The sequence below is a fragment of the Malaclemys terrapin genome, chromosome 2, assembly GCF_027887155.1.
Source record: "Malaclemys terrapin pileata isolate rMalTer1 chromosome 2, rMalTer1.hap1, whole genome shotgun sequence".
Taxonomy (NCBI): Eukaryota; Metazoa; Chordata; order Testudines; family Emydidae; genus Malaclemys; species Malaclemys terrapin.
This window is the reverse complement of record NC_071506.1, coordinates 177,486,825-177,513,981: the sequence shown is the minus strand read 5'-3', so window position 1 is coordinate 177,513,981 and position 27,157 is coordinate 177,486,825. Positions and strand designations below refer to the sequence as shown.

Genomic DNA, 27,157 nt, shown 5'->3' with positions numbered 1-27,157 from the left:
TCATGTTCAGAGTACTGAATGCTGCAACGTCATGTTTTGACATAACTGCAGTATTAGTCAAAATTAGGACTGCCAACTTTCTAATGACATAAAACTGAACATCCCACCTCATGCCCCGCCCCTTCTCAGAGACCCCATCCTCCACTTGCTCCATCCCCGCTTCCTCCATTGCTCGCTCTTCCCCACCCACTTTCACTAGGCTGGGGCAGTGGGTTGGGGTGTGGGCTCTGGGCTGGGGAAGAGGGGTTGGGGGCTCTGGCTGTGGGCTCTGGGATGGGGCCAGGGATGAGGGGTTTGGGGTGTAAGAGGGACTCTGGGCTGGGTCAGGGGTTGGGGTGTTGACACTCAGGGTGGGGGCAGAATGTGGAGCCTCCAAGTCCCGGGCTACCCCAGCGCCTACTTCCAGGAGCAGTGCGGAGGTGGAGGTAGAGAGCCTGCCTTAGCTCCAAGCCCACACTGCACCGCCGACTGGACTTTTTAAGGCCTGGTCACTCACCACACTGCTGTGAGGGATCCAAATGCTGAATCTCGCGTGCTTTAAGTCTCCAGAGTCTCAACACAGTCCAGACACTGCCTTTAGCTTGGGGTCTCTAGGCATAAACTCAGGCTGCAGATTGTCTGTCTAGCACCCTTTTCAGAGTGCTCCAACCCCAAGGTCCAATTGCTTTCCCTCAAGGACCAGTGCTGACCTCTTGGACTCCCCTGTAGTTTAAACACACCCTCTGTGACATTCTATACCTTGGGGGAGCATGCTGTAACCCCCATATTCCTCATTTTCATATAATCGTGATCTCACATATAACACATGCCTTGTAAGGTATCAGGGGAAAGGTTATGATCTGCTGAAAATCATTTCTCTATCCACATATGTGTATCATTAATGCATATGAAGTTATGAGAATTGTGTTGTATGGTGGTCACTAAAACATGCTGTAAGCTGGGGAATCAGCCAGATATTAGCTCCCCAAAGGCAACAGCAAGGAAAGTAACCAACACCTGGACGGGGTGTCAATCAACCCATCAACAGCCATTGTCCAGGAAGGGAGCTACAATGCAATGACTCACCTGCATGAGGCCACACCAAGGGAATTGCTCAACCTTGCCTGGAGACTCTCAGTAATGCCCCCCATACATGCCTGGACTTGTGCTCCCCAAGCAAGGCATTGTGAGAGAGAGCTCAGGCTAGAGAGAATTCAGGGAGCACAACGGTCCCACAGTCCCAGGTTGCACCCCAGGGGGATCCCGTCACACCCTCTTCCAGCACTCCAGCTGTGTGGATGCTCTGGGTTTACAGTTTACCTCTATGGGCATATGACAGGTGCAACACAACACACACAGACTTTGCAAAGGATTCTAAAATGCCATTTTTCTTTACTTAGTAACATAAGAAATACACAGATCTAGACAAAAATAATGATCCCTACACACATCTCCCTGCCTCAGTTTACTCACCATTCTGCAGCATTCTTTGGTCAGGGGTCAGAGACCTCTGGCAGAGGATGTCCAGAATCCTCCTCCTGCAATGTATGCATGCCTTGTCCCTCTCCCTCTCCAGAACAATTTGCTTTGAATTTGGTTGATCCTGGCAGACAAACCAGGCTCCTTTCACACCACTCCCCACTACAAAGGCATGCCCATCTCTTTCCCCCTCCTGCCCAAAAATCTTCCTGTCCCTCTAAAAGACTTCTCCCTGTGACCTTCCTAAACCCCTGCTGTTTTGTCACTTTGGCCTCTATCCTGTTTGGAATTTTTCCACTCTCTCCACTTCACTAGGCCTCTGCATTGATACTTGGTTGAACTGGTTTTCCAATGCCTTAGCATACCCATTATTCAATGCTGAGCAGTCCTCATGTTTTAACGACTCTCCATTGTCCCTGGCCTGGTGGGTGTGTGCTAGAGGGCTGGTCAAATGGTAGTTTCCACAGTCACAGAGGCATTCCCTAATAACTTCAAAACATCAACCAGAATTTGTAAATTGTACATAGAGATTCCTCAGATCATCACACAAACTCCCTTCCATAACTGTGGTCCCTGCACAAGGTCTAGGCAGAGTCTGGTTCTATAATAGTTCAATGAAGCAGATAGGCTTTGTCCAGCCCCAAACTACCATAATTTGGAAAGTCAGCCTAATCCTTAGGATATTTTCTATCCACAGACACGCAGTTACAATGCCTTATTATCTTTACTCACTGGATATGGATCAGCTGTTTATAATGAGGATGTAATGCTGTCTGGGTGAAAATCTTGCCTGATCTTTGGTCTCAACTAGCACAGTGAGCTAGTTAGTTAACAAGGGTGTGAAACATAGGAGCAAATTGCTGTGACACGACTCTCTAATGTTAGTATTGAGAAGGCAAGCAAAGCAACTGTATGTGCTACTTTTCTAACTGATACTGAATCACTGGAAACAGTGCAAAGCGTGAATCTAAGTAAGGCTGATTGGAAGTAATTTGGGATCAGAATGAAATCTTATATCTTCATTCAAGGTGGAAATTGACTATAGACATTAGGGTGATGGATGCTATAGAGAATCCTATATATTAAACAGCAATGAGTATGTCTTCTCTAATAAAAGGTCAGACGTCATGCTGCAAAGAAGTCATTTCTGAGAAATTCCGATCAGAGAATAGATGTGGTTATAGCACCAGTTCTTAGAAACTAATAAGAAACTTAGAAGCAGATAAGCATTTCATAGTCTTGATGACCCTGTGCAAAAGAACTTAACTTATACAATCAGTCTAGCATCTGAGAAAATGCATATTACAACTGGAACCTTCAAAGAAATGTAAATTATGCATGTAAAGCTGATTGCAATGCTATGCATGGAACCAAGTCTTCGCACCCTAGGGAGGATTCGTAGTTTCTATCCAGACTGATTGCCATGCATAAAAGGTTGGCCTGCTTTAAAGCCATCACACACAGGTTTTTGGAATATGTGTGGTTAGGGTGACCAGACAGCAAGTGTGAAAAATCGGGACGGGGTTGGGGGTAATAGGATCCTATATAAGAAAAAGACCCAAAAACCAGGACTGTCCCTATAAAATCAGGACATCTGGTCATCCTATATGTGGTCCAGAAAGCAGCATATTTTTTTATCTATGAAACTCAAAGGGGAATGCACATTTATATCTAAATTAATTTTGAACAAATGTTATGGTTGATCAGTTCCATGTGTATTAACTATTAATGACCCCAGGAGTTATGTGGAAAGGACAAACTGTTTTGTCTTCACAGATTTTAGCAATTCATTATGCAGTTTTAATAGAGCATTGGGAAAGACTACATAAGCTCAAAGTATTTGTTTAGGGACAAAAAGGGACACCAAAGTCACTTGTTCAAATATATCCAAGATTGTTAGGGCTTGTCTACTCTTAAAACTGCTGCAGTGCTCCAGTGAAAATACTACCCTCCCGCTGGTTTAGATACTCCACCTCCCCGAGAGGAGGTAGCTAGGTCAACAGAATTCTGTCGACCTAACTCTGTCTACATCTGGAGTTAGGTTGGTTTAACGGTGTTGTTCAGGAGTGTGGATTTTTCACAGCCCATAGTGATGTAATTATATCAACCTAATCATAGGTGTCAACTTCATGGGTGCTCCGGAGCATCCACAGGAAAAAAATGGTGGGTGCTCAGTCCCCATATCAGAACCTTTCCCTTTCCCCTAGCGCCTCCTATCCACCTATGGCCCCACAGATCAGTGCCTTCCCCTCCCCTCCCTCCTGCCACAGATCAGCTATTTCATGGCGTTAGGAGGCACTAGGAAGAGGAGTGAGAGTGCAGCATGCTTGGGGGAGGAACTGGGTGGGAAGAGGTGGGGCAAGAGTAGGAAGAAGCAGGGTGGGGTGGGGGCAGAGCCCCTCCCCTCCCCCCCCGGGATATTAGAAGCTCAGTGCCTATTAACCTAATTTCCTAGTATAGACTGGGAATTAGTGACTGACAATTTGGTGGAGTATGAGGACATATCAGTGTCACAAAACTATGATGTTGACATTGTTACTAGGGAGGTTACATAGGCATGGAGATGAGAATTCAGTGGGTTTCAACCCTTCTGAAAAGAACTGAGGCCCATTTGCAGGACATGTTGAGGAGCTTTAGATGTTTTTATACTAACACATGCATTCTGGCTGCAACCATATTCAATTTTCATTAGGGTTTATCAGATAAAAAAGTTAGTCACCTATGCTTTGATAGTACTGCTCAAGATTTTTTTCTTGAATAAAGTGACTACAAAAAGATAATCAAAAATGCTTTATTTCACCAATAGCCTTTAACCAATAACATAAGTGGTGGCCATAATATTGTGTTCAGAACAGTTCCAATAACCCAAGGAAATTATACTGAAAACATTAACCAATATTTTATTCCTATAAAAATAAAAAAGAAAAATGTTACATTCATTTCAGGAAGAAGTGTGTCTACATTTCTGAACAATAAATTAAACTTTGAAATATTAACATCAATTTACATTTTAATGATTTAAAAGACAAGCACAGTTAAGGATACAGAATTATCTCCCTTCCTCCTCCCTCCGTCCCTCCCCCCACCCTCTAACACATCAAATCTTTTACTCCTTTTATGCACTGGCAACTAAGATCTCAAAAGAAGACATTACTCAGTGGCACAGACACAACCATTAACAAAAAATAGCCAGATTCATTAAACATGTACTATTTTACATGCTTTGTCTACATCTCAGATAAAAACTCTACCTGAACATATATAAAAATATAAATTTAGTCACTGAAATAATGGAAACTTTTCAAGTTGCTTGTCAAATTCCTGGCTTCCCCAAGTCTCTCATATTTTATTCCAGTAATAGAAAGAACAGGACATGTCAAACAAAACAAAGGCCAACTTTTAATAACACATTTATTACAATGTATACTTATTACATTTTAAAGCTTTGGTAAAATCATCTGCTCCATTTTTCTTGTCTCTCTCTCTCTCTCTCTTAATTTTACAGGGACAAAGTGCAGAAACAGATAGATAAATTATGGTTACTACAGAAATCTGGAATACATGCATTAATGTTTGCAATTTATTTTGTGAAACCTGGATTTGATATTTACATTTGAGTGTGTATACTAACTCCCTTCCTCATCATCCTCATGACAGTAATTCAATTTCTATTGGAAATTAGGAAAAGAACAAATTTAACAACAGACCATCATTTAGGTAAATGAAGCCTTGATTCAGAAGGGTGGGCACTGATTGATAACGAGAGTCAAAAAGGCTACTTTGCCAAACTATCACTTACTAGAGGAAAACTAAAAATTACCTAAGCTGACACTCAGGTATTTTGAACTTTCTTTCCTAGACAGGATTTGGTCAGTTTTCCTCCTCTTGGATAGAATGGTACCTAATTTCTCTGTGTAAAACTTGAAGGTGATCTACAAAGGCTTTTAAATGAATAATGTTTGTTCACTTGAAGACCTGAAAGAGTGAGCTCTCCCACCTCCCCAACAATATTAGTAATATCAGGGAGGTCAAATCAGTTCTTTTCAAGAGGACTTCTTGAAGATCAGACAGCAAGTGTGCTGTGAGTGATCTCACCTAAATTAAAAGGATGTTGATTGATTATTTAGGAAAGGCATCCTTTCCCCAAAATGTTCATTGGTATGATGTGGTAGGCAGCTGTTTGGCTAACAATCCCTTCCCAAGTTCTCAACATTTATGATGTCATAACTTTACAAGTTCTTCAGTCACCATGGACTTTTCCAATAAATTCATAATGTAAAAATAAGCAGAAAACAACCATCAACCTTTTTTGGTGTGTGAAGAAATACAACTTTAGGCCTTTTTTACAAACCATTAAGCCACAAAGGGCACAAGTTCACTTTACTATATCCTTCATAGGTCAACTTCAACAGGAAAAAACATGATGAACAGGATTTTCTATTAAGTAGGAAAATTGGTATCTGTCCACTCCTACAGAAATAACACATATAAAAACATTTTAAAGGAAAATAAAAAAAATGGGATTAGTGTCTTTTTTCACTTTTTTATCATGTTTTAATTAAGACTTTTCTTTTTAAAGAATTTGTTCTGCTCATTTATTAAGTTAGAAATTCAGGTCTTGACTGCCCTAAAAAGAATTCTCCCCTGCCTTTTCAAATAATTCCCACTTTGCTGATACCAGCAGAACTAAAGCAAATGCTAAGAGTTCTAATGTAGGCAGACATAAGCACCATCTAACTCTACTTGCAGCAAATATAAACAATCTGGTGTTCAAAACAAAGATGGCAACTGTTAATTTGTCTGTACAAGGGGTACTAATGCTTCTAACACTGGTAAAGCTGAATTGGCTTTAGCAACAATGGGAAACTTGAAAAAATGTCTGTAGTGTGGACAGAACCAATGATGACTGGAGAACTACTGAAATGCTCACATCACAAGAATAAAGACAGTGAAAGCTGAGCAACCGAAAAATGAAAAGGAATTTTAGTCAAACTCTTGCTGCTTATGTTAACACCTATTTAACTATTTAATTAGTATTTTGGATAAAGGAAGATTCAAAACCTTCATTCCTTCAGTTCAGCTGAAACAGCAAGTAAAAAATATAATCTGAGACCCCTCCAAAAAGTCTTAAGCAAAACCAGGCAAACACAAAAGGGCACAAGTTGAATTTTTTTTTTTTTTTTGCAGGCCATCGTTAAAGTACAGTTTACTGTGTATCTCTTTGGAAATATTTAGTGGAGCCTTTACTATATTATAAATGAAAGATGCAGTACTAATGGCTACCATTTTCTGGAATTCACTGAATTCCTACTCTACCGATCCCTCCCTCCCCTTTTCTTGATCTTAGTACAGAGCAGTTCACACAGAGCAGTTTGAGTTCAAAGTGTTCTTAATATTTAAGGAAAGTTTGTTCAGTTAAAAAAATATCTGTGCTTAGAAGCTAGAAATTACTTAGCTACAAAGTATCCGTGCTTAGAAGCTACTTAGCTACAGAAAGTTCAGCTATGCAAAATGGATGAAGCATAATTATAATATATACTTGCCTTGCACTTCTTGAACTAGTATTTCCAGTAAGGAAAAACTTAAAAGCACATCAGTGTACTGCACAATCAACTAAAGATTTTATTGCAAAAAATTCACAACTCTGAAATATGGCAAATCCCATTGATTCTGGATATAGTGTATTGTACATTTTTAAAGTACATCAGAAGTAAGAAGCCTGCCAAACAATGAGTGGGGCCATCGGACGATCAAAGAGCTAAAGGAGCACTCAAGGAAGACAAGGCCATTGCAGAAAATCTAAATTAATGTTTTGCATCAGTTTTGACTGCAGAGGATGTTAGGGAGATTCCCACACTTGAGCCATTCTTTTTAGGAGACAAATCTGAGGAACTGTCCCAGATTGAGGTGTCAATAGAGGTGGTTTTGGAACAAATTAATAAATGAAACAGGAGTAACTCAAGAGGACAAGATGGAATTCAACCAAGAGTTCTGAAAGAACTCGGATGTGAAATTGCAGAATTACTAACTGCAGTATCAGGGCAGATAGCTAATGTAACACTGATTTTTAAAAAAGGCTCCAGAAGCGATTCTGGCCATTACAGGCCAGTAAGCCTAACTTCAGTACCAGGCAAATTGGTTGACACTGCAGTAAAGAACAGAATTATCAGACACATAGATGAACGTGCTATGCTGTGGAAGAGTCAACACAGCTTTTGTAAAGGGAAATCATGCCTCACCAATCTATTAGAATTCTTTGAGGGGGTCAGCAAGCATGTGAACAAGCGTGATCCAGTTGATATAGTGTACTGGATTTTCAGAAAGCCTTTGACAAAGTCCAACACCATAGGATTGGAGGGAAGGTCCTCTCATGGACCAGTAACTGATTAAAAGACAGGCAACCAACGTTAAGAATAAATGGCCAATTTTCACATTGGAGAGATGAATAGAGGGGTCCCAAAAGGATCTGTACTGGGACCTGTGCTGTTCAACATATTTATAAATAATCTGGAAAGGGGGGGGGGTAAACAATGAGGTGACAAACTTTGCAGACAAGACTAAATTACTCAAGATAGTCTAAGTCCAAAGCTGACTGCCAAAAGTTACAAAGGGATCTCACAAAACTGGGTGACTGGGCAAGAAAATGGCAGACAAAATTCAATGCTGATAACTGCAAAGTAATGCACATTGGAGAAAATAATCCCAATTGTACATAAAAAAAATCAGGGTTCTAAATTAGCTGTTACCATTCAGAACGAGATCTTGGAGTTGTCATGGACAGTTCTCTGAAAACATCTGTTCAATGTTCAGCAGCAGTCAAAAAAGCTAACAGAATGTTAGGAACCAATAGGAAAGTGATAGATAGTAAGAGAGAAAATATCATAATGCCACTACATAAATCCATTGTACGCCAACATCTTGAATAATGTGTGCAGTTCTGGTCACCCCATCTAAAAAAAGATATACAGAATTGGAAAAAAGTAAAGAGAAGTGCAAGAAAAATGATTAGGGGGGTGGAACAACTTCCATATGAGAAGAGATTAAAAAGACAGACTGTTCATCTTAGAAAAGAGACAACTAATGGGGAGGGCTATGATAGAGGTTTATGAAATCATGACTGGTGTGGAGAAAGTAAATAAGGAAATGTTATTTACCCCTTCACATAACACAGGAACCAGGGGTCCCCCAATGAAACTAACAGGCTGCAGGTTTAAAACAAACATAAGGAGGTACTTCTTCCCACAAGTCACAGTTAATCTGTGGAATTTGTTGCCAGGGGATGTTATGAAGGCCAAAAGAATAGCTGGGTTCAAAAAAGAAGTTCATGAAGTTCAATGGCTATTAGCCAAGATATTCAGAGATTGCATGCTCTGGGTGTCCCTAATCCTCTGACTGCTAGAATCTGGGACTGAATGAAATTGGATGGATCATTCAATAATTGCCCTGTTCTGTTCACTCCTTATGAAGCATCTGGCTGTCAGAAGACAGGATTCTGGGATAGCTGGACCATTGGTCTGATCTAGTATAACCGTTCTTATACGGACGTCTACTGTACTGTGCAACTGCACAATTGGAAAAAAATATATTGAATGTTGAAACCAATCATATAACATAAAATTATCATGCTTAGTCCATTTATATAATGCTATTGTTAGAACAGAGTCACCTGAGATGGTTTAACACTATCAGTGTCAGATCCTACATGCAAGAGAACACATTTAATCAAAACATTACGTTTTAAATAATGAATTAATGATTCACTTGGCTTTCAATTCCTTTTGAACAAAAGTGTTTCATGAAACAACTTTAGCTTCTATATAGTTTCAATTAATACAAGCTTTTAAACAATTAGAATAATTGTAGGGTTAACAATGGAAATATAAACATTTCCTATTGCACATTATTTCTAGAAAGTCTTTATGTGAATGAATAAAATCAATTTACCTCTAAATGCTTTCTTTAAGGAAATTTCAGAATAACACCATCGTTAAGAAAGTTTGAGGAGGATCATATTAATATTTTAGTTGCACTATTCTGATTATTTTTAAGTTGATCAAGTGTGAACCCAGCAGGCCTTTAAAGCAGGGTTTTTAGTTATTGGACACCTGTTTTATTTTAAAATTTTCGTTTTGGCACATAAGGACACCACCTACTAGGAATACCATTTTTTTCTTGTTGGTTAATTATTAAATTATTACATTTGGAATAAAACAAACACACCATTCAGTACTGTTTCAGCGCTTCTGTTCTTTCAAAACAATGTACTGAATATTTTTCATAGAAAGCAAAAAATTAGATGCATGGTAAGAGAAATGAGATGTACGATCAAATATATTGCTGAACAATTAAGGTACATTTTAATTACACATAATTGAGTACAAAGCTCTAATGGCAAGGCTACTGCAAACAAAATTGAAGAATTTGTGGGGATATTTTGGCACAATCCCACAAGTGCAATATGGTATATTTATGGTCTCCGTAACTAGTACTATACAACAAGTATGTAATCTTAGCTAGCTTTTCTTTTTGGTTGTATTTTAACTGGATTAGACATAATATACTAAAGGCATACTTGGGTTTATGGCACCATTTTTATTTGTAAAATCTGCCACTCTTACTACAGCTATGGAACATCACATGCAAGGCTCTGTAGTGCTCCTTTGACAAAATTCTGGAGACACTTGTAACAGGCATTTTGGTTTGTTTTAGTAGCAAATATAAAGCTACTTTGGTTTAAAGTTTACCTTTCTTACTTCAGAAGAATAAATATTAGTACTTTTTCCAGTGGACAAGAATACATAAGGCCTATTTTTTCCAAGCTATGAATTTTGAGTACTATACTATTTTAATTAATTGACTGCATACTAACAAGAAAAAATGAGGTAAGCATGCTTGTGTTGGTTTATATGGACTCTTGACTTCATAGCATCTCCTTTTACTTGTCTACTCCACCCTGGCAGATAAGTATTTTAGTGAGTATGAGCCTAACTCATACTACTAATCAAGTAACTATTATATGCATATATAATTACCCACACATCTTGCTAAAATTTATTCAATTGTGACAAGAACATCAGAGTTGAAAAGACTTTTCATTTATTATGCTTCTGTTGCAAGATCAAATTTTAAGGTTTATAATCCAGTGCAAAATCACCACACATTATTCGATAAAAGGAAGGCATTCATTCCCCGAAGGCCCATGTTGTGCACTTAAAGAAAAAAAAAAAAAAAAAAAAGGCTTACTGTACATGTGCAAAACCCAGCGAGACTGTGAAATAGTAGTAGACTGGTCAATTTTCAAATTAAGATTTGCTCTTTTGATCTTAAAAAGTATAGACTAATTACAGATATTATCAAATTGCCTTTTTTAAATGGCTATTTCAAGTTAATGCTACAGCAGGTATCAGTGCCTTATATGTTCTCTGAGAATCCAAGTATTAATTGAAGAAATTCAAAATAAAAATCCATTCTTTTCTCTAGAGATATCCAGACCAAATAGGAAAAGCTTTATATAGCAAAATCTGACTACATTCTTAACATTACGTGGACATTAACGTATAAGGCAAAGCTGTACAGCACTGCTGGAAGATACTGGAGTTATGTACTGGAAGAAACTTATTGCATTTTGGTAAGTACATCATATGGTTGACACAATAAAGAGGAGCATGACTAGTGGCAAAAATACATTAACCTCCTGGAACACAAGTAGGTTAAAAATAATAAAATATTTTAAGGAATCAAATGTATACCACGAGGGAGTCTGTAAATGTTCTCATGCTGTTCTCTTAGACTCTTTGCTCCACTTCTTTTTTGGGCTCCAGTCACACTATCAATTGCCCGTAAGATGAACTGTAAGCAGCACTTCTTCTCAAGGACCTGGAGGGTGGGAGTGGGGGAGGAGGCAGTGCTACTTCTGAAAGTGCTGATTGGATGCAAAGGGGACTAAAGATACAATAAAAGGAAACCTCCTGACAGTGAATCAGATGGGAGATATGGCTCCTTTAGTGCTTTGAGCCTTCTGCAGTTGCCAAATTTCCAGTCTAGCAGCAGCAACAATTTTTAACACCTAAAAGTTTTGTATTATAAGGATAACAACAACAGATAATTTGCACATATATAGTACTTTTTCATGTGTTTTTTCCAAAACGCTTTACAAAGGTAATAAGCACGAGCAGCCCCATTTTATATATGGGGTAACCGAGGCACAGAGAGGTTAAACGACTTGCCACAGTCAAAGCAAAATAGTATCAGAATCTGGGCTAGAACCACTCTCTTGAATTCTAGTCCATGCCCAATCCACCAGATAATAGTGGTTCAATATATGACAAGCACCAATTCAAGCTAAATCTTGAATAGCATATTTGAAAGAATATGAAAAACGACTCACTCTTCAACTGATACACATTAGTTAGGCTGCCATATAACCCATTTGTTCTGACTAGCATGAACGTCTTGACTAAAGAAAAGTACCAAAAAACTCTCCCCCACCAACTACGACTGATGATGTAATTTCCAAGAAGGGACCAATCTGCACACCAGAAGGGTGAGTGATCTAGAATGAACTACACCTGCTTTCAAACCATCTTCTTCTGAAAAAAAGTCTCTTGGATGTCATTAAAGATTGCAGCATCTCCAGGTGTAGTAGTTTCTATAAAATAATCTGTTGTCAAATACAAATGACAGCACTCATAATACAAATTATAGTTCTAAAAAGCGTGTGTGTGTGTGTGTATATATATATATATTAGGAGAAAATTATATATATATATATATATATATATATTTTTTTACACACACAAACATCTGGCTTATATGTCCAATATAAATTTTAGACAACTTTCCTTATTTAGAACGAATGTTTAAATAACAGAATTATATACAATCTCATAGAACATTTTTAAAAAAAATTAACATATTATTCACAAATGCAGAATTATCTAGGACAATCAAAAAGCGTATTCAGAATAAATTAATGTCATACAATTGTGGTTATATTGTTCAGAAAGTCCAATTCTCCCCTTTGAAATGAAACTGAGACCATTGTACCTTAGGGTGAATTATTTAGCAATGCATAAATTCTCTCTCTTTACGTAGAAGTCTTCATATGAACTTAATTTCATTTATACAAAGGAAAGAAGCATGAAAGAGGCACCTCACACTACTGCATTCCACTGAATTAGAATAAGATTTCTATTGAATGGCAATGAAGTCAATGTTTTATCATCTGAACACTAGTAGCCTCTGTGTCCTTGCAAGTTTTACATCTTGAGTTAGCAGCAACATGTTTAATAGGTTCAGTAGTACATTTTTTCCGACACTGGATTGGGCCAGTTTGCATGTATAGTAAGCCATATAGCAGTTGGTGTGCAATATTAGTCCACTCCTGTATGTGAGAACTAATAAATACACTGGGAAACAAAGATAAATGAGACTAACTTTTAGTTTAAATGTTTTCAGTCTATAAAGAGAAAAACCACAAGAAAACATAGTGAAATTAAGTAAGTACCATATTAGGGTGCAAAGGAGTAGAGCGGAAGAGGCTACAGGAAATAGGTAAACTATTGAAAGGTCAAGAAAATGGAAAATTCAAGCTGTGGAAGATCTCAATAAAACCTGCAAAGCAGCATTAGTTTGGGGGTCAGGTATGCTATGTTTGATTTATCAAAAGTTTATTAGTATAACCGGCATATTTGCAATCAGGTTGATGGGAGTTAATTCTTTAATTACTCCGGCTCTTAATGGACACGTTTAGGGTTTAGCCCTTGGCATTCTATTTATGTAAAATGTTTGACAAACCTCCAGGAACCAAATAATATGACCAACTCTACTTTGTATATCAATATTTTGGTCCCAATCTTGCAAGGTGTTTAGCATTCAACTCCCATGGACTTCAGTAGGAGATGAAGACACTCAATACCTCATTAACTGGGGCACTTTTTTTATTAATACTGCTGGTTTTCCTTTTGTATTTTAGAATGGTAAACACCAGGGTTAAAGTAAATTCTAGAGGAAAACTTGTTTTTACAGCAGTAAAAGATGCAGGTTACGTACTAAAGTTTCCTTGATTATTTCTTTTCAGTAAGTATATAATGCATATTATGCATAACTGCTCACACATATATATATATATACACGTCTTCTATATACTGTACATGACTTAGTAATTGTCTATGGAAATTTAAAGTGCCACAGCTCAAATGTGCTCATCTGACTTCCCATGGGCTTTTGATGACTTCTCTAGTCACCTACAGAAATGAGACCCTGGCTTTATGACAACCGGTGTTTTTAGAAGATGAAATTAATCCTTTCACAGCTGTACTAACTGGAATCCAGTGGTCGAACTAATCCTTCTTTGTAAACACGAAGAATAGCTTCACACACGAACTTGTACTGACTCTGTGTAATGAAAAAAAGAATGAGTAAAACTATTAATGGTCAGTCACATCACTTACAAGCTATTGATTATAGTGTAGTAATGAATACTAACTAAACACTGTAAACTACCTTCAGCTTTATTGCCACCTGTTGCACTAAAACATGGGCAGGAGAAGTGGACAGATACAAAGACAGATAGAAAAAATAAAAATATTACAGCCCCACTCAGTGGAGATATGTGCAGAATTTACACTCCAGTAAACGCCAAATGTTGTATCGTGCAAATTTTGACCTCAGATGCAAGCATGAGTCTCCTGGTAACTTTAATGGGTGCAATGTACAAACATCCAAGAGGCAAGGTTTAACCAGAAGGAAAGTCTAAATTTATGCATCTGATTCCTTAGTCCACATGGCTACTTAAATAGAAGCTAATTTGTTTCAATTACTTTCTTTCATATATTTTATCTATGGTGTAATTTGTACTGATGTTAATTGATCATTTAAAAGATAGCAATTTATCCATCCCTTTAATATACACATTACTTGAGTCCTCAAAGCATGCAAACTACAATAAGGGAAATGCATTAAACAGTCTCGTAATTTAACAAATGGAAGGCGGTGCTGTACTTCATGTCTCATTTAAAATGCTTAAACAAAGGATTTTATCTTCCAAACTACATCAACACTGCTGCACAAGTTGAAATTGATTTAGTTCAGTTTTGTACAGGCAGGGTACAAACTTTTGGGAGAGAACTCTGAACTATGACAGTCACCCTCCTTTTACCTCATCACCCCTGACATTTTGAGCTCATTTATAATTTTACAGCACTTTGGAATATTTTTATAATGAAGTACTTTACAAATGAGATTAGAGTATTTTTCCTCTTAAAGAGCATCTAAGAAGTAGACCATTAAACAAATTTCTATTTTTTCCATAACCTTGTTCTCTGTACCAGACATTCATTAAAAATATTTGAGTCTCTTTCTGAACTGGGAATGTTGTTGACAATTGGAGCCATATAAGTTTCAAAACATACTTAGCCTGAAGCAAATATTTATGGCTAATATAAAAGCCTGAGAATATGGGATCACAATAAAAATTCAAGAGAGATTTATAGCAGCACTAGAAAGTGAGACCAAGTTACACATATTTTTGCTTTCTCAGAAGGGGCTTCAAGTATCCAAAATATGAATGCTCCCCAGCAACTCAAGTATAATATGCCCAGAGGATTTTAGGTTCCAGAAGTGTGAGTATGCATTAACTCCTTCATTTTGAACCACATTCCCAATCTTTTTTTAGCCATCTGCCATACATTCTCATGTTGATTGCAATGGGGTGTTTGGCAGTAGCTTATATTAATCCCTCCCCCCGCCAAAAAAAGCTTCAAGGTTTAGCATTGCTCCCAGCCCCATCCAGCCTGAGGAGCGAAGGTCCTGAAGTTGCATTTAGGCCTCAGTTTTCAATATGTTATCATTGTGCATTACCTGATGAGTAATTTTTTTCCTGTGCTTTACTAAATTGGCTAAAATTTACAGGAAATCTTGGGGATCTAAGTTAACTTTCTGCAGCTCAATTTTCATGTCAACCCCTCCCCCCAACTCTCTACTCAACTACTCACATCTCAAATATCAATTTGTTCTTATGACTGTGATGTTTGTTGTTCTGTTTATATTTGTTAATTACTTTGACTTTTCCTTCATTGTTAGTCATTTGCATATTTCACCGCTGACTGCACAAGTCAACTGTGATATTTAACTCCCTGATTTATTACTTCTGTTAACTCCATTGTGTAAGCAACTTATTTAGAAATAAGATTGGATGTTCATCACTGATTCCTATGATGCAGACAGTGACTACTTGTTTTCCTTGCCATTCTAATTGCCATTGCTTGCATTCTGATTGCTCACTCAACGGCGTTCTCATGTCCTCCACTGAAACACTCCCACGGTTAGCTTTTTAAAAAAAATTGTGAATGTAGGTATAGCAGTCATTGTCAAACCTGATTTTAAGACTTCTTCATCTTTTTTAATGTATTGCTACCCCTTCTACGTTTATCATTATGCAACCTCAAGTTTTTAATAGGCTGAGTCAGCATAACTTTTTCTTCTTTAGGGGTTATATAGTAGAGTAGGACTAGAGAAAATCCACTCGCCTGTCATCCAGCTAACAATTCCCTGTTATGAAGCAGCCTAACAATCCTACTTGCTAAATCTCTCCCTAAAGTCTTAAAGCAATCAATTAAATAATCATTATCTCAAGAAAGCTACTCATTTCTGAATATTTTCACCTATACGTACCCTCTTTTTGTGACCAGTCTGCTGTAGCCAAACTGTAATTCTCTTTTGCTTCACTATCTACTTGAACATATCTGCTTTGAACACAGAGTGCTATACAAATTCAAAGTGCTTTGAAAATATTCTGATGTGGGGCTCCCTCAGTTTCTCCTCTTTAAACCATTCCACCGTGGATACACTTAAAGTCATTGGAGCAGGGAGACTGGATCTTGAGTCTCCCAAACTCCAAGGTGAGTGCTCTAACCACCAGACTGCAGAGTCATTCTCATGCTTGTTCTCTCTCGCTCCCCGCCCCCATCCCAATGACTTTTTAAATTATCACAGTAGAACAGCTTCAACCAGAGAGATTGAAGAAGACACAATAAAATATCCTGGAGACCAATTGTTGAGATATTCACTTGGGAGGTGGCAGATACCAGTTCAAATCCTTTGTCTCCCTCAGGTAGAGGGGGGACTTGAACCAGGGTCTCCCACATCCCAGGTAACTATTTTAGCCATTGGGCTAAAAGTTACAACAGAGATCCTCCTCCTCCTCCTCTCCCCCCAACTGTCTCCTTTTGTGTGAGATTGCCTATGGGTGCCCCATTCGGCAGGCAACCTTTAAGGTACGCTTACTAGGTTGGGCCCTGCAGGCGTTAGGTGGAAGAACTCCTGCCTTCCCCTGATTTGTGCATCTCTCTGTAGCTTTGATGTCTGGATGTGCTGCAGCGTGCATGCACAGAGGCAGGGACATATAGACTTAAGGAACTTTAACTGCAAAACTTTAGGCACCAGCAATTTCAGGCACCTATAGGGTTTAGCAGCAACTGAGTGGGGGTTGTTTGATCCCCAATGGGGCCTGATTCTGGGATCCAGGCACCTAAAGTGGCAGTTACACACCTAGATCCTTTTACATATCTTGCCCCAAATTTTTTGCACTGGGGCTAGACCTTGAAGGGCTCCAGGCTGAAGACCGAATTTGGGAAACCTGATTTACTGACTTGAAATGTTTTGGGCATGTCCTTCCTACCTCAGGAAAGGACAAATAAAACTTTTATTTAATCCTCAGGAGAGAGAAAGCACTTGTGACTTTTTTTTTTAAACAGGTACTTAAAATTAATGAACACAATAATTCTGGCTTTTCATCTCTTTGTGCTTTAGTTCCCGATCTGTCAAATAGGATTAATATCAGCATCTAATCTCACAAAGGTGTTGTGAAAATAAATACATTACTGCTTCTGAAACACTCAGATGAGTGCCACAAAAATGCACATAAGGAAATTAATAATTTTGTATTCAGAGCAGTGCTTGAGTGGTGTGCCATTAGTAAGGCTTGGGACCACGCAAGGAATGAGAAGGATAAAAGTAAATGTTCACTGCATGAGGCAGGTATCCCATGTAAAAAACTAGTATGTAATCATGTAATTAAAGACTATCATAATGAATATGCCCAAAGGAGCAGGATTAAGGTTGCAAAGGGAAACTTAATCCTGGCAATTCCTAATTTTTGAAGGCTTGCTTTTGTAATCTTAACATTCTTTTAACACAGTTTTTTGGATCCAATAGAATAATTACTCTGGTGAATCACACAGCCTGCTCTTAAGGTAATTAACTCATTACTAAGTAGAGTTTACACCTTTTCCTCAGTTAGCTTCCTCTTTCCTTTGCTTGAATGAGAACTGTGAGGCATTTTCTATGTCATTCCTTCTGAAGTTTCAATAGATACAAAGTGCCAAATTCAACTGTCACATTTGTGGGTTTAAATCCCTTTACTCCACTTTAGTTCAAGACACTTACTGCCTTGGAAACAAGCACATTGTTCTCATTCCACCTGACATCCAGATCTTGTCACCAATAATTAATCTACTCCCTTGTTCAAGAAAGTGTGACCTATGCTCCTCCACTCCTAATATTTTCAATGGCAACCTATTCATTTCTAAAGCCCATTCAAAACTGCTTCTTGATTTTCAAAACTCTCTGCTGCTTACTCTTTCCCCTCTCCCCCCAACCTAGGCCTCCTTCTGATTCCTGCCCTTGATTCTGGAATGGTGGTGAGTTTTTTTTTTTTTTAAACCTCTGCTGTCCCATCTGATTTCTCCGTAAAGACAAGACTTAGGCTATGTCTACACTACAGGTTACATTGGCGTAAGTTATGTCGCTCAGGGGTGTGAATAAACAACCCAGAGTTACATAAATTACTCCGGCATAAGTGCCAGTGTGGACAGAACTTCTCCCGCCGACATAGCTACTGCCTCTCGTGGAAGTGGTTTTATTATGCTGATGGGAGAGCTCTCTCCCGTTGGCATAGAGTGTCTTCACCTGACGCGTGGCAGACACCCACCACATAGTCACTTTTCCTGTTAAACCACACTTGAAAATCTTCCTTTTCTTTTTAGTTTATGAAAGGTTCTCTATTAAGGATGAAATTTACAAACTAAATTGTATTTTAAATGTTTGTATATAATATCTGTATAAGAGATATATACAAATCTGACTCAAAGTTCATTCTAGTTTACTACTTGCTAGTTACAAAAATGGATGCGTCTTTAAAAGGCAAGACAAGAAATAAGTTTAAACATTTACAAATAATTGTAGTACACAACTCACAAGCAGGACTGTCCTTTCTGATAAGGTTAATTTATGTTTTGAGCTAATGCAATATAAAAATAATTGAAAATCATGCAAACAACTAAATCAACTTTATATGAAGAACCCATGTTTCTCTATGTTAATAATGAAACAAAGAGCATGCACAATGCATAAGGGACTCCCTCTTCTTAACTTACTGATGTTTGCACCATCATAGCTCGCTGGTCTCGCATTTTTCGTACAATATCCAGGGGATAAACAGGTTGGTTTCTTTCAATTAAGCACATGGCTGTTTCCATAGTGACCAATACACCAGTGCGGCCTATTCCAGCACTACAAAATGTAACAGAATCCCCCCATAAAATTAATAGGCTTTTGCCATGCACTGAATACATATCACAGACTAACATTAAAACACTCTACATACCTTTGGGAATAAAAGCAACACAGTTTAAAAGTAAGAATAGAACACAGTGTATATTTTTAGGACAACATAAGCAACATTTTCTTTATGCAACTGCAAGAAAGCAGCATTTTTACATAAATAAAAAGAAAATCCTGGAAAAAATAAAACCATAAGTTTAAGTAAATGACTTTAAAATTGTTATGATTTTAAAAAATGATATATTGTTTTTTAGATTTTATTTAAAATCAACCTTAAGACTGAAAAGTGAAAAGAAGAACTGATGGATTGTTTGTTTAGGGGTACACAAAAAGGATTTTGAGGTTAAATTCATTATATAACTATTAAAAAGTACGGCTGTCAAGCGATTAAAAATTAATCGTGATTAATTGTATTGTTAATAATGGTATACCATTTATTTAAATATTTTTGGATGCTTTCTACTTGTTCAAATATGTTGATTTCAGTTACAACACAGACTACAAAATGTACAGTGCTCACTTTATATTTATTTTTGATTACATATATTTGCACTGTAAAAAACAAAAGAAATAGTATTTTTCAATTCACCCAATATAAGTATCGTATCATGAAAGTTGAACTTACAGATGCAGAATTATGTACAAAAATAACTGCATTCAAAAATAAAACAATGTAAAATTTTAGAGCCTACAAGTCCACTCAGTCCTACTTCTTGTTCAGCCAATTGCTCAGACAAACAAGTCTGTTTACATTTCCAGGAAATAATGCTGCTGGCTTGTTTACAATGTCACCTGAAAATGAGAATAGGCATTTGCATGGCATTGTTGTTGTCCGTGTCACAAGATATTTACGTTCCAGATGCGCTAAATATTCATATGTCCCTTCATGCTTCAACCACCATTCCAGAGAACATGGATGCATGGATGATGGGTTCTGCTCGATAACGATCCAACGCATGTTCATTTTCATAATTTTTCAAACTTTTCATATTTTCATCATCGTAAGTCAGATGCCACCAGCAGAAGGTTTTCTTTTTTGGTGTTTCGGGTTCTGTAGTTTCTGTATCACAGTGTTGCTCTTTTAAGACTTCTGAAAGAATGTTCCATACCTTGTCCCTCTCAGATTTTGGATGGTACTTCAGATTTTTGAACCTTGGGTCGAGTGCTGTAGCTCTCTATAGAAGTTTCACATTGGTACCTTTCTTGCGTTTTGTCAAATCTGCAGTGAAAGTGTTCTTAAAACGAACGTGTGCTAGATCATCATACAAGATGGCTATAACATGAAATATGTGCAGAATGCGGGTAAAACAGAGCAGGAGACATACAATTCTGCCCCCAAGGAGTTCAGTCACAAGTTTAACAAACATGTTTTTTTCCCAACAAATGTCATCAGCATGGAAGCATATCCTCTGGAATGGTGGCTGAAGCATGAAGGGGCATACAAATGGTTAGCATATCTGGCATGTAAATACCTTGCAATGCCAGCTACAAAAGTACCATGCAAATGCCTGTTCTCACTTTCAGGTGACATTGTAAATAAAAGTGGGCATTATCTCCCATAAATTAGGAGATAATTATTAATGGAGATATCCCATCTCCTAGAACTGGAAGGGACCTTGAAAGGTCATCGAGTCCAGCCCCCTGCCTTCACTAGCAGGACCAAGTACTGATTTTGCCCCAGATCCCCAAGTGGCCCCCTCAAGGATTGAACTCACAACCCTGGGTTTAGCAGGCCAATGCTCAAACCACTGAGCTATCCCTCCCCCTTTTTTTTTTATAAATTAATGGAGATATCCTATCTCCTAGAACTGGAAGGGACCTTGAAAGGTCATTGAGTCCAGCCCCCTGCCTTCACTAGCAGGACCAAGTACAGATTTTGCCCTAGATCCCTAAGTGGCCCCCTCAAGGATTGAACTCACAACCCTGGGTTTAGCAGGCCAATGCTCAAACCACTGAGCTATCCCTCCCCCCGTGTAAACTAACTTTTTTGTCTTAGTGATTGGCTGAAGTAGGTCTGAGTGGATTTGTAGGCTTTAAAGTTTACATTGTTTCTTTTTTGAGTGCAGTTATGTAACAAAAAATATCTATATTGTAAGTTGCACTTTCACAACAAAGAGATCGCACTACAGTACTTGTATGAGGTGAACTGAAAACTACTATTTCTTTTGTTTATCATTTTTACAGAGCAAATATTTGTAATCGAAAATACTAATAAAAAGTGAGTACTGTACACTTTGTATTCTGTGTTGTAATTAAAATCAATATACTTGAAAATATAGAAAAACATCCAAAAATATTTAATAAATTTCAATTGGTATTCTATTGTTTAACAGTGCGATCAAAACTACGATTAATCGCGATTAGTTTTTTGAGTTAACTGTGATTAATCGACAGCCCTATTAAAAAGCATTAAGTTGCTTATTACATTAAACAACAGTTATTGGTGTCGGATGGTCATATAATCGAACAATGTAACCAGAAAGATTAATCATAAAGGAGACAATGGGCTAGTAAAGAAACCCAACCCCTTACATACAATACCATAACTTTCGTCTCCATTGGATAACTGCTCACTGACTAATAGGTTTATAGCCTTACAATTTCACATTTATCTCAAGGAATTTGCTGCCCTGCAGGGTGCATACTATTGAATAATGTATAAAATGACACTTCCTTTCTACAGGACAGATGGAATACTAAATCTCTAGGACTCCATCCAATGTAACAGAACTTGTATTTCAAGTACCTGCAATGAACAAGGACCGGTTCATTCTCCACTCTCTTTGGCCTCATACAGGTGACAAACTCCAAAAAGTCCCTGGAGTCATCAGGAACACCATGATCAGGCCAAGCAACATACTGGAGATGGGTGATAGTGTGCTCTTCCTCTGTCTGAAATGCAATTGTAGTGTCATCATATCTCACTCAGTATTGTAGTCACCATATCTCACTCAGTATTGTAGTCACTTTACTAAAGTTCATTGGATAAATGCAATTTGTTTCATAATAAACTTACCTAGGCAGCACAAGGCTCCATATCCTGTACAACAGACTGCAAGATTTTCGAACAGAATATTTTCTTATTAAAAAACAATAAAATAAGTGATTCTTAGAGAACAAAGTTTAAAAATAAATGTAGGTGTTTAATAAGAGCATATTTACTATATATAGCTCCTTTCAGCCCAAAAGATTTCAAAATGCTTTACCATTAATACTTTGGGAACAGTAATTCCAGCAAAGAAATGCAGCCATCTCTGAAGTAACACACGGCAACAGCTATGTACAACAATACTACACAATAGTTTAGATTAGAAAGGAGGAAATACCTGCTAAAATTGCAGAAGAAATTTACAGGCAGAATACAATTACCAGATTTGAAATTTGTTCTGGACGCGGGGGGTTAAACACTCCTCCGTCATGCAAAAAGTGCCATAGAATCTTTAATGATTAAGTAGTATAGACCTTTGCTTACATTTCATCCAAAAGACGGTATCTGCAGTAGCATCTGCTAACACCGCACTGAATGTTGGTTTAGTACCGACACTGATGGAACAGTGCCACCTGCAAAATTATCACTACCTGCAGCACGCTAGGTTTTCCCTCCAAATACTGACCCAGTGCAAGCCTTGTGACCTTGAGAGATTTAGTAGGATTACAATACAAGGTAATATGACTGGTGACCAGTTCTAAATCTGTTTTCCCCTTCATAGTCATCATACATCTTATACATTGACACACAGGAGAAATGTTAAATAATGTATGTCTATTTGTAGATTTGGTCAGAACATAAGCATACATGGGCATATTTGCTAACTATGATTCCTGTTAACAGGACAGGTTATGTATAGTATATATGGATACGTTAGAGAAATGATTAATGAATTATATTTATACTGCCTGTGGAAGCACTTCATTCTGTATGATGAAAATGTAATTAGTTCAATAGAAAATGTAATTGTACAATAGAATTAGAAATTTTTCATTTAATTATACCTAAGGGAAGTCATGTACTAGAAACTACTTCAGTTTCTTAACTTCCTGTTGATTCTCATCATACAAAAGCACTCCTCTTAACACAATTATTTTCACATGCAAATGCGTTCCAGTGACTGACTCATTCTGCTTTATTTGCATACAAACAGCTGTCAACATATGCACGGGGCATAATTTGAAAAACACTAGTTTTATAGCATGGCTTTGGTCCATATTACATTTAACTTTTTAAACTAGACTGTTTTCCAGTGGTTAGACTGGAAAAAATGAGCGGTGATATTCCCCCAAGCTCTAATATATCACCATGACAAAATGAAATGCCACTCACGAAGACCATGAAAAATCTTCATAATATGGTCAACCCTCTTTCGTCCATATTTTTAGTAACAGTGAAATAGTTAATTATGCTGACATTTCAATGTTCATCATTAAGCTCAACATTAACACTCAAATGAGAAGAATGCTGCTCTCATTCATTCACATTGCCCTCACACTCCGGATATCACTGCATGAGTTCATACTCAGGTCACATTTTAAGTTCACCACGTTTTTTCTGACGGGGTCACACAAGCATCTTTTCATGGTATCAAACATTATGAGCTGAAATTATAGAAGGACTGTGTGGCTACAACCACCTCAGTTCCTCGAATTGTTCAGTTCACCATCAGTGTCTCAAAGAGATGAGGTGGAACAGTGATTACATATATTATGGATAGAACAGCTTTGTTCTCATTAACTGGAGAAGCTAGAGTGCATTTGAATCATAGCACTCAGGCTAGATGAAACTTTGACTCATTCTAAAACAAGCCAGGGAGTCTGTGGTGTGATTTTAGGTGTTCATTAAAGATTCCAGGCTGAGTCATATGTGTGAGTGCTGAAGGGACACATTATCGAGGCACCTGGGGACCGCTACACAAAATTCAATAGCACTTTGAGCGGTTTTTTAGATTTAAATAATGAATGTATTACTCATGACAAATGAAGGCTTGAATGTGCTAGGAGCTGCATTTTTAATAGCTCACAGACATCAAGTACAATGAGCAAGCACATTACATAAGATCTCTCTAGAATAAGAGCACACTAGTCTATCAAGACTACTTCTGTTGTTGCAAGCATCTTCAGTTTTCTGTATTTTGCTCTATTCTTTCCTAAGGACCAATGTGCTCCTTTGTTAAATATCCCAGTGTTCCTCAAACTTCAATATCTTCATTACCCTTTTTCATTCTCCTTTTCAAACAGTTGTGACTTTTTCTGATGTGCTCTCCTAAGATTTTGATTCAAATTTTTAATGCGTTATCACAATAAATATTCCTTTTTCAGAATGCCCACATTTACATGTCTCCCTTCCTATCAATAAGTCCAAATTCTACTATGCTTAATCTATTTTCCTATCTTATCTTAGAATAAATTTCATCCCTGTATGCCCAATACCACTACTTTGGTTGCAGTAGCCTGTTACTCCATTTAAACTCTCACAAATTGCTTGTATTACTTATCTGGCTTTGGGTTTTTCAAAAAGTTTACATTGGTGCAATACATACCACTGGTAGTCAGAGGTAACTGAGCTATGTGAATGTGCGCACACGAAGGCAGGAAAACAGCAAACTACTCACACAGAGAAGCAAATATGGTGTGTGCCTGTGCCTCCAACACTTTTTCAAAGCAATAAGGAGGGGGCAGGAGGAACACAGTAAATTCTACGCTCTGCAACGCAATTGGAGTAGTGTAGTTACTTTGGGGAGAAGTTGTCAGATATGTAGCTTGAGGGGCTAGAGATTTAAGATTTTTTTTATTTTAACTTTCAAGGTATGATTTCTGATACTTTAATTTAAAAACTGGTCAGTATGTGGTAGATTCCTATGGAATATTTTACAATGACATAAATGCTTCCCCATTTCAGAAGATAATAGATATTTTGTGGTTAGAACTTTGAGAGAGGATGTAAAGATGTCAGAGAGAAAAATGTAGGGCAGCTTAAAATTAGAGGTGGACAGGAACCAAGCCCCTCTGTATAAACAAACTCAGACTTTCAAGAAGCTTGGATGTGATCCGAATATGAACTTTGCAGTACAAATACGTCTGTAAAAGTGTTTCATACATTTGACTCTTCCTCTCTTTTCATTACAACAAAATAGCAGCAGCCGAAGGGTACAAAAACCTTGCATAAATTGCAAGTGTTCCAACTGTGCACTCTATGAAGCTGCCTTTTCAGTTTAACAAAACTAATGGCAGAAGATTCACACGATTCTGTAAGCTCCCTTAAAACTACATTAGAAGGATTCACCTTTTTCTGCTAATTGCCCTATGGGTGTGTGGCATTGAAAAATTGTCCCAGCCTCTGCTTTTGAATGAGCAAAAATATTATGAAGAAAAAAAAAATCTATATTTTAGCCCTAAATGTTTGTTTAGAGTTGGGGGCTCTAAAGCAGCATGAATGAGTATAATACTGTATAAATAAAAATAACATAATAATAGAATAAGGCCTTATAATTAGTTACTTTTTTAGCCCTTTTTTTATTATTAAAGTAACTCACTAGAAGGATCTTCAGAATTGCATGGTTTTGGGGCATCCCTAAAGAAAATTAAATCAAAATGCACTGGTTCATGTAATACCTGTAATATATATATATAGAAGTTGACAGTACTTAGTTATATTTCTCACTACAGCAAAACCAAAACAAAACAACCCCCCCGCCCCCAAAAGCTAAAGGCCACTCTACAGAAAAGCACTCACCTCAATATTTGTAATCACCATTTCTCTAAAAACATAGGCAATAGTACAATCTTCAGATTGACATTTGACACGAAAGTTGCCATACTCCATTATATCTGGTGGATCAGGCCAATACTGATGACATTTGGTCTGCAAAGAAAAAAAGAAAGTACAAGCCATGAGCTTACAATTAATATATTTTCTCTCATTTTCTCATTTGAACAGGGCATCTATGTGACCCAACTCTCTCTTCCTACCTCAACATTCAGAGAGCTCAGTAATGTTATTTATAACTGTTCTGGTTTGTTTTGTGGAATGTGTGCATCTGCACCTGAGACCAGCTTGACGTGTTGGGCCTGATTCTCCACCATCTTGTGTAGTCATTTACACCCGTGCAAAGTGCGTGCTGAATGCCAAAGTTGTGATCCTCACATTCACTTTACACAGGTGTCAATGAATGACTACAGTGTACAAGCGGGTGGAGAATTAGACCCATCACATCTAATGGCATTATTGAACATCTTTAATTCTCAATGCCTGCTTTCTGAGATTTAAAACCCCCCACGACCACTGAGCAATCAAATTTTTGCTGATCATGGGAAGTAACAGAGTTTCTGTAAAAATACAACCCAAGTTTTTGTTGGGTCAATTAAATTCTTGTTTTGCAAAAACGTGGTCGGAGCTAACAGGTATTTTTAAGTGCTATTTTCTTTTTTTGAAATCTCACAGGAACATATAGTAATTTTTTTTTCAAGTGAACAACAATATTTTGAAACAATATCAATTTAATATTACAAATCATGGGTGTACACGGATACAAAAATGGAGACTGGCCTTGAAGACTGGATCAAAATGTCAAACCTCAGTGTTGTTCCCCCATAAATTTACGAATATATGTCCAGGGGTCAAAATAACTAATTACAAGGAGATTTTTTTTAACTTTAATAATGCGCCATTTTGACCTTTGCATATAGTTTTGCAAGTTTTAGGAGGCATTAAGGTTCGGTGGGCAGTATAAATTAGCGGGATTACAGTGGGGACTGGCAAGAGGAAGAGAAGCTACATTAGTGAACTAGGGTAACAGTTTCTTTGTTTTGGAGAGCAAAAGCACTGCAGCTGATTTTAATGAGCTGAAAAGGCTTTTGCCAGGAGTACGCTGGAACAAGTATGTTTAATGTGTGATTTACATTGGAAGGGCAGTTTTCAAAGAGGAGGCTGATTTTTCAGTTGAATGACAAATATCAAGATATTTACTTTTAGTCACATTATCCTTTTCCAGAGGGTGGGGATGGGGGGGGGGGGCGCGCGCGGTGGAGATAAACAACATGTATTTAGACTATCAGAAAACTAAAGTATTTGTCTTCAGCCATA

General features: G+C 37.6%; 1 protein-coding gene across 4 annotated transcripts in view; it reads right to left on the bottom strand.

Moving 5' to 3' along the window:
* Nucleotides 1-4,233: 4,233 nt before the first annotated feature.
* The window catches only part of PTPN3 (protein tyrosine phosphatase non-receptor type 3), a 287,151-nt gene continuing 264,227 nt past the window's right edge, over nt 4,234-27,157 (bottom strand). For all 4 annotated transcript variants that reach the window (XM_054018775.1, XM_054018773.1, XM_054018774.1 and 1 more), the window contains 4 exons: nt 25,808-25,936; nt 21,827-21,972; nt 18,894-19,029; nt 4,234-13,854 (listed from right to left, as the gene is read on the bottom strand). In XM_054018775.1, coding sequence (XP_053874750.1) covers nt 13,777-13,854; nt 18,894-19,029; nt 21,827-21,972; nt 25,808-25,936 — 489 coding nt within the window. In that variant the 3' untranslated portion in view covers nt 4,234-13,776. The remainder of the gene's footprint in view (nt 13,855-18,893; nt 19,030-21,826; nt 21,973-25,807; nt 25,937-27,157) is intronic.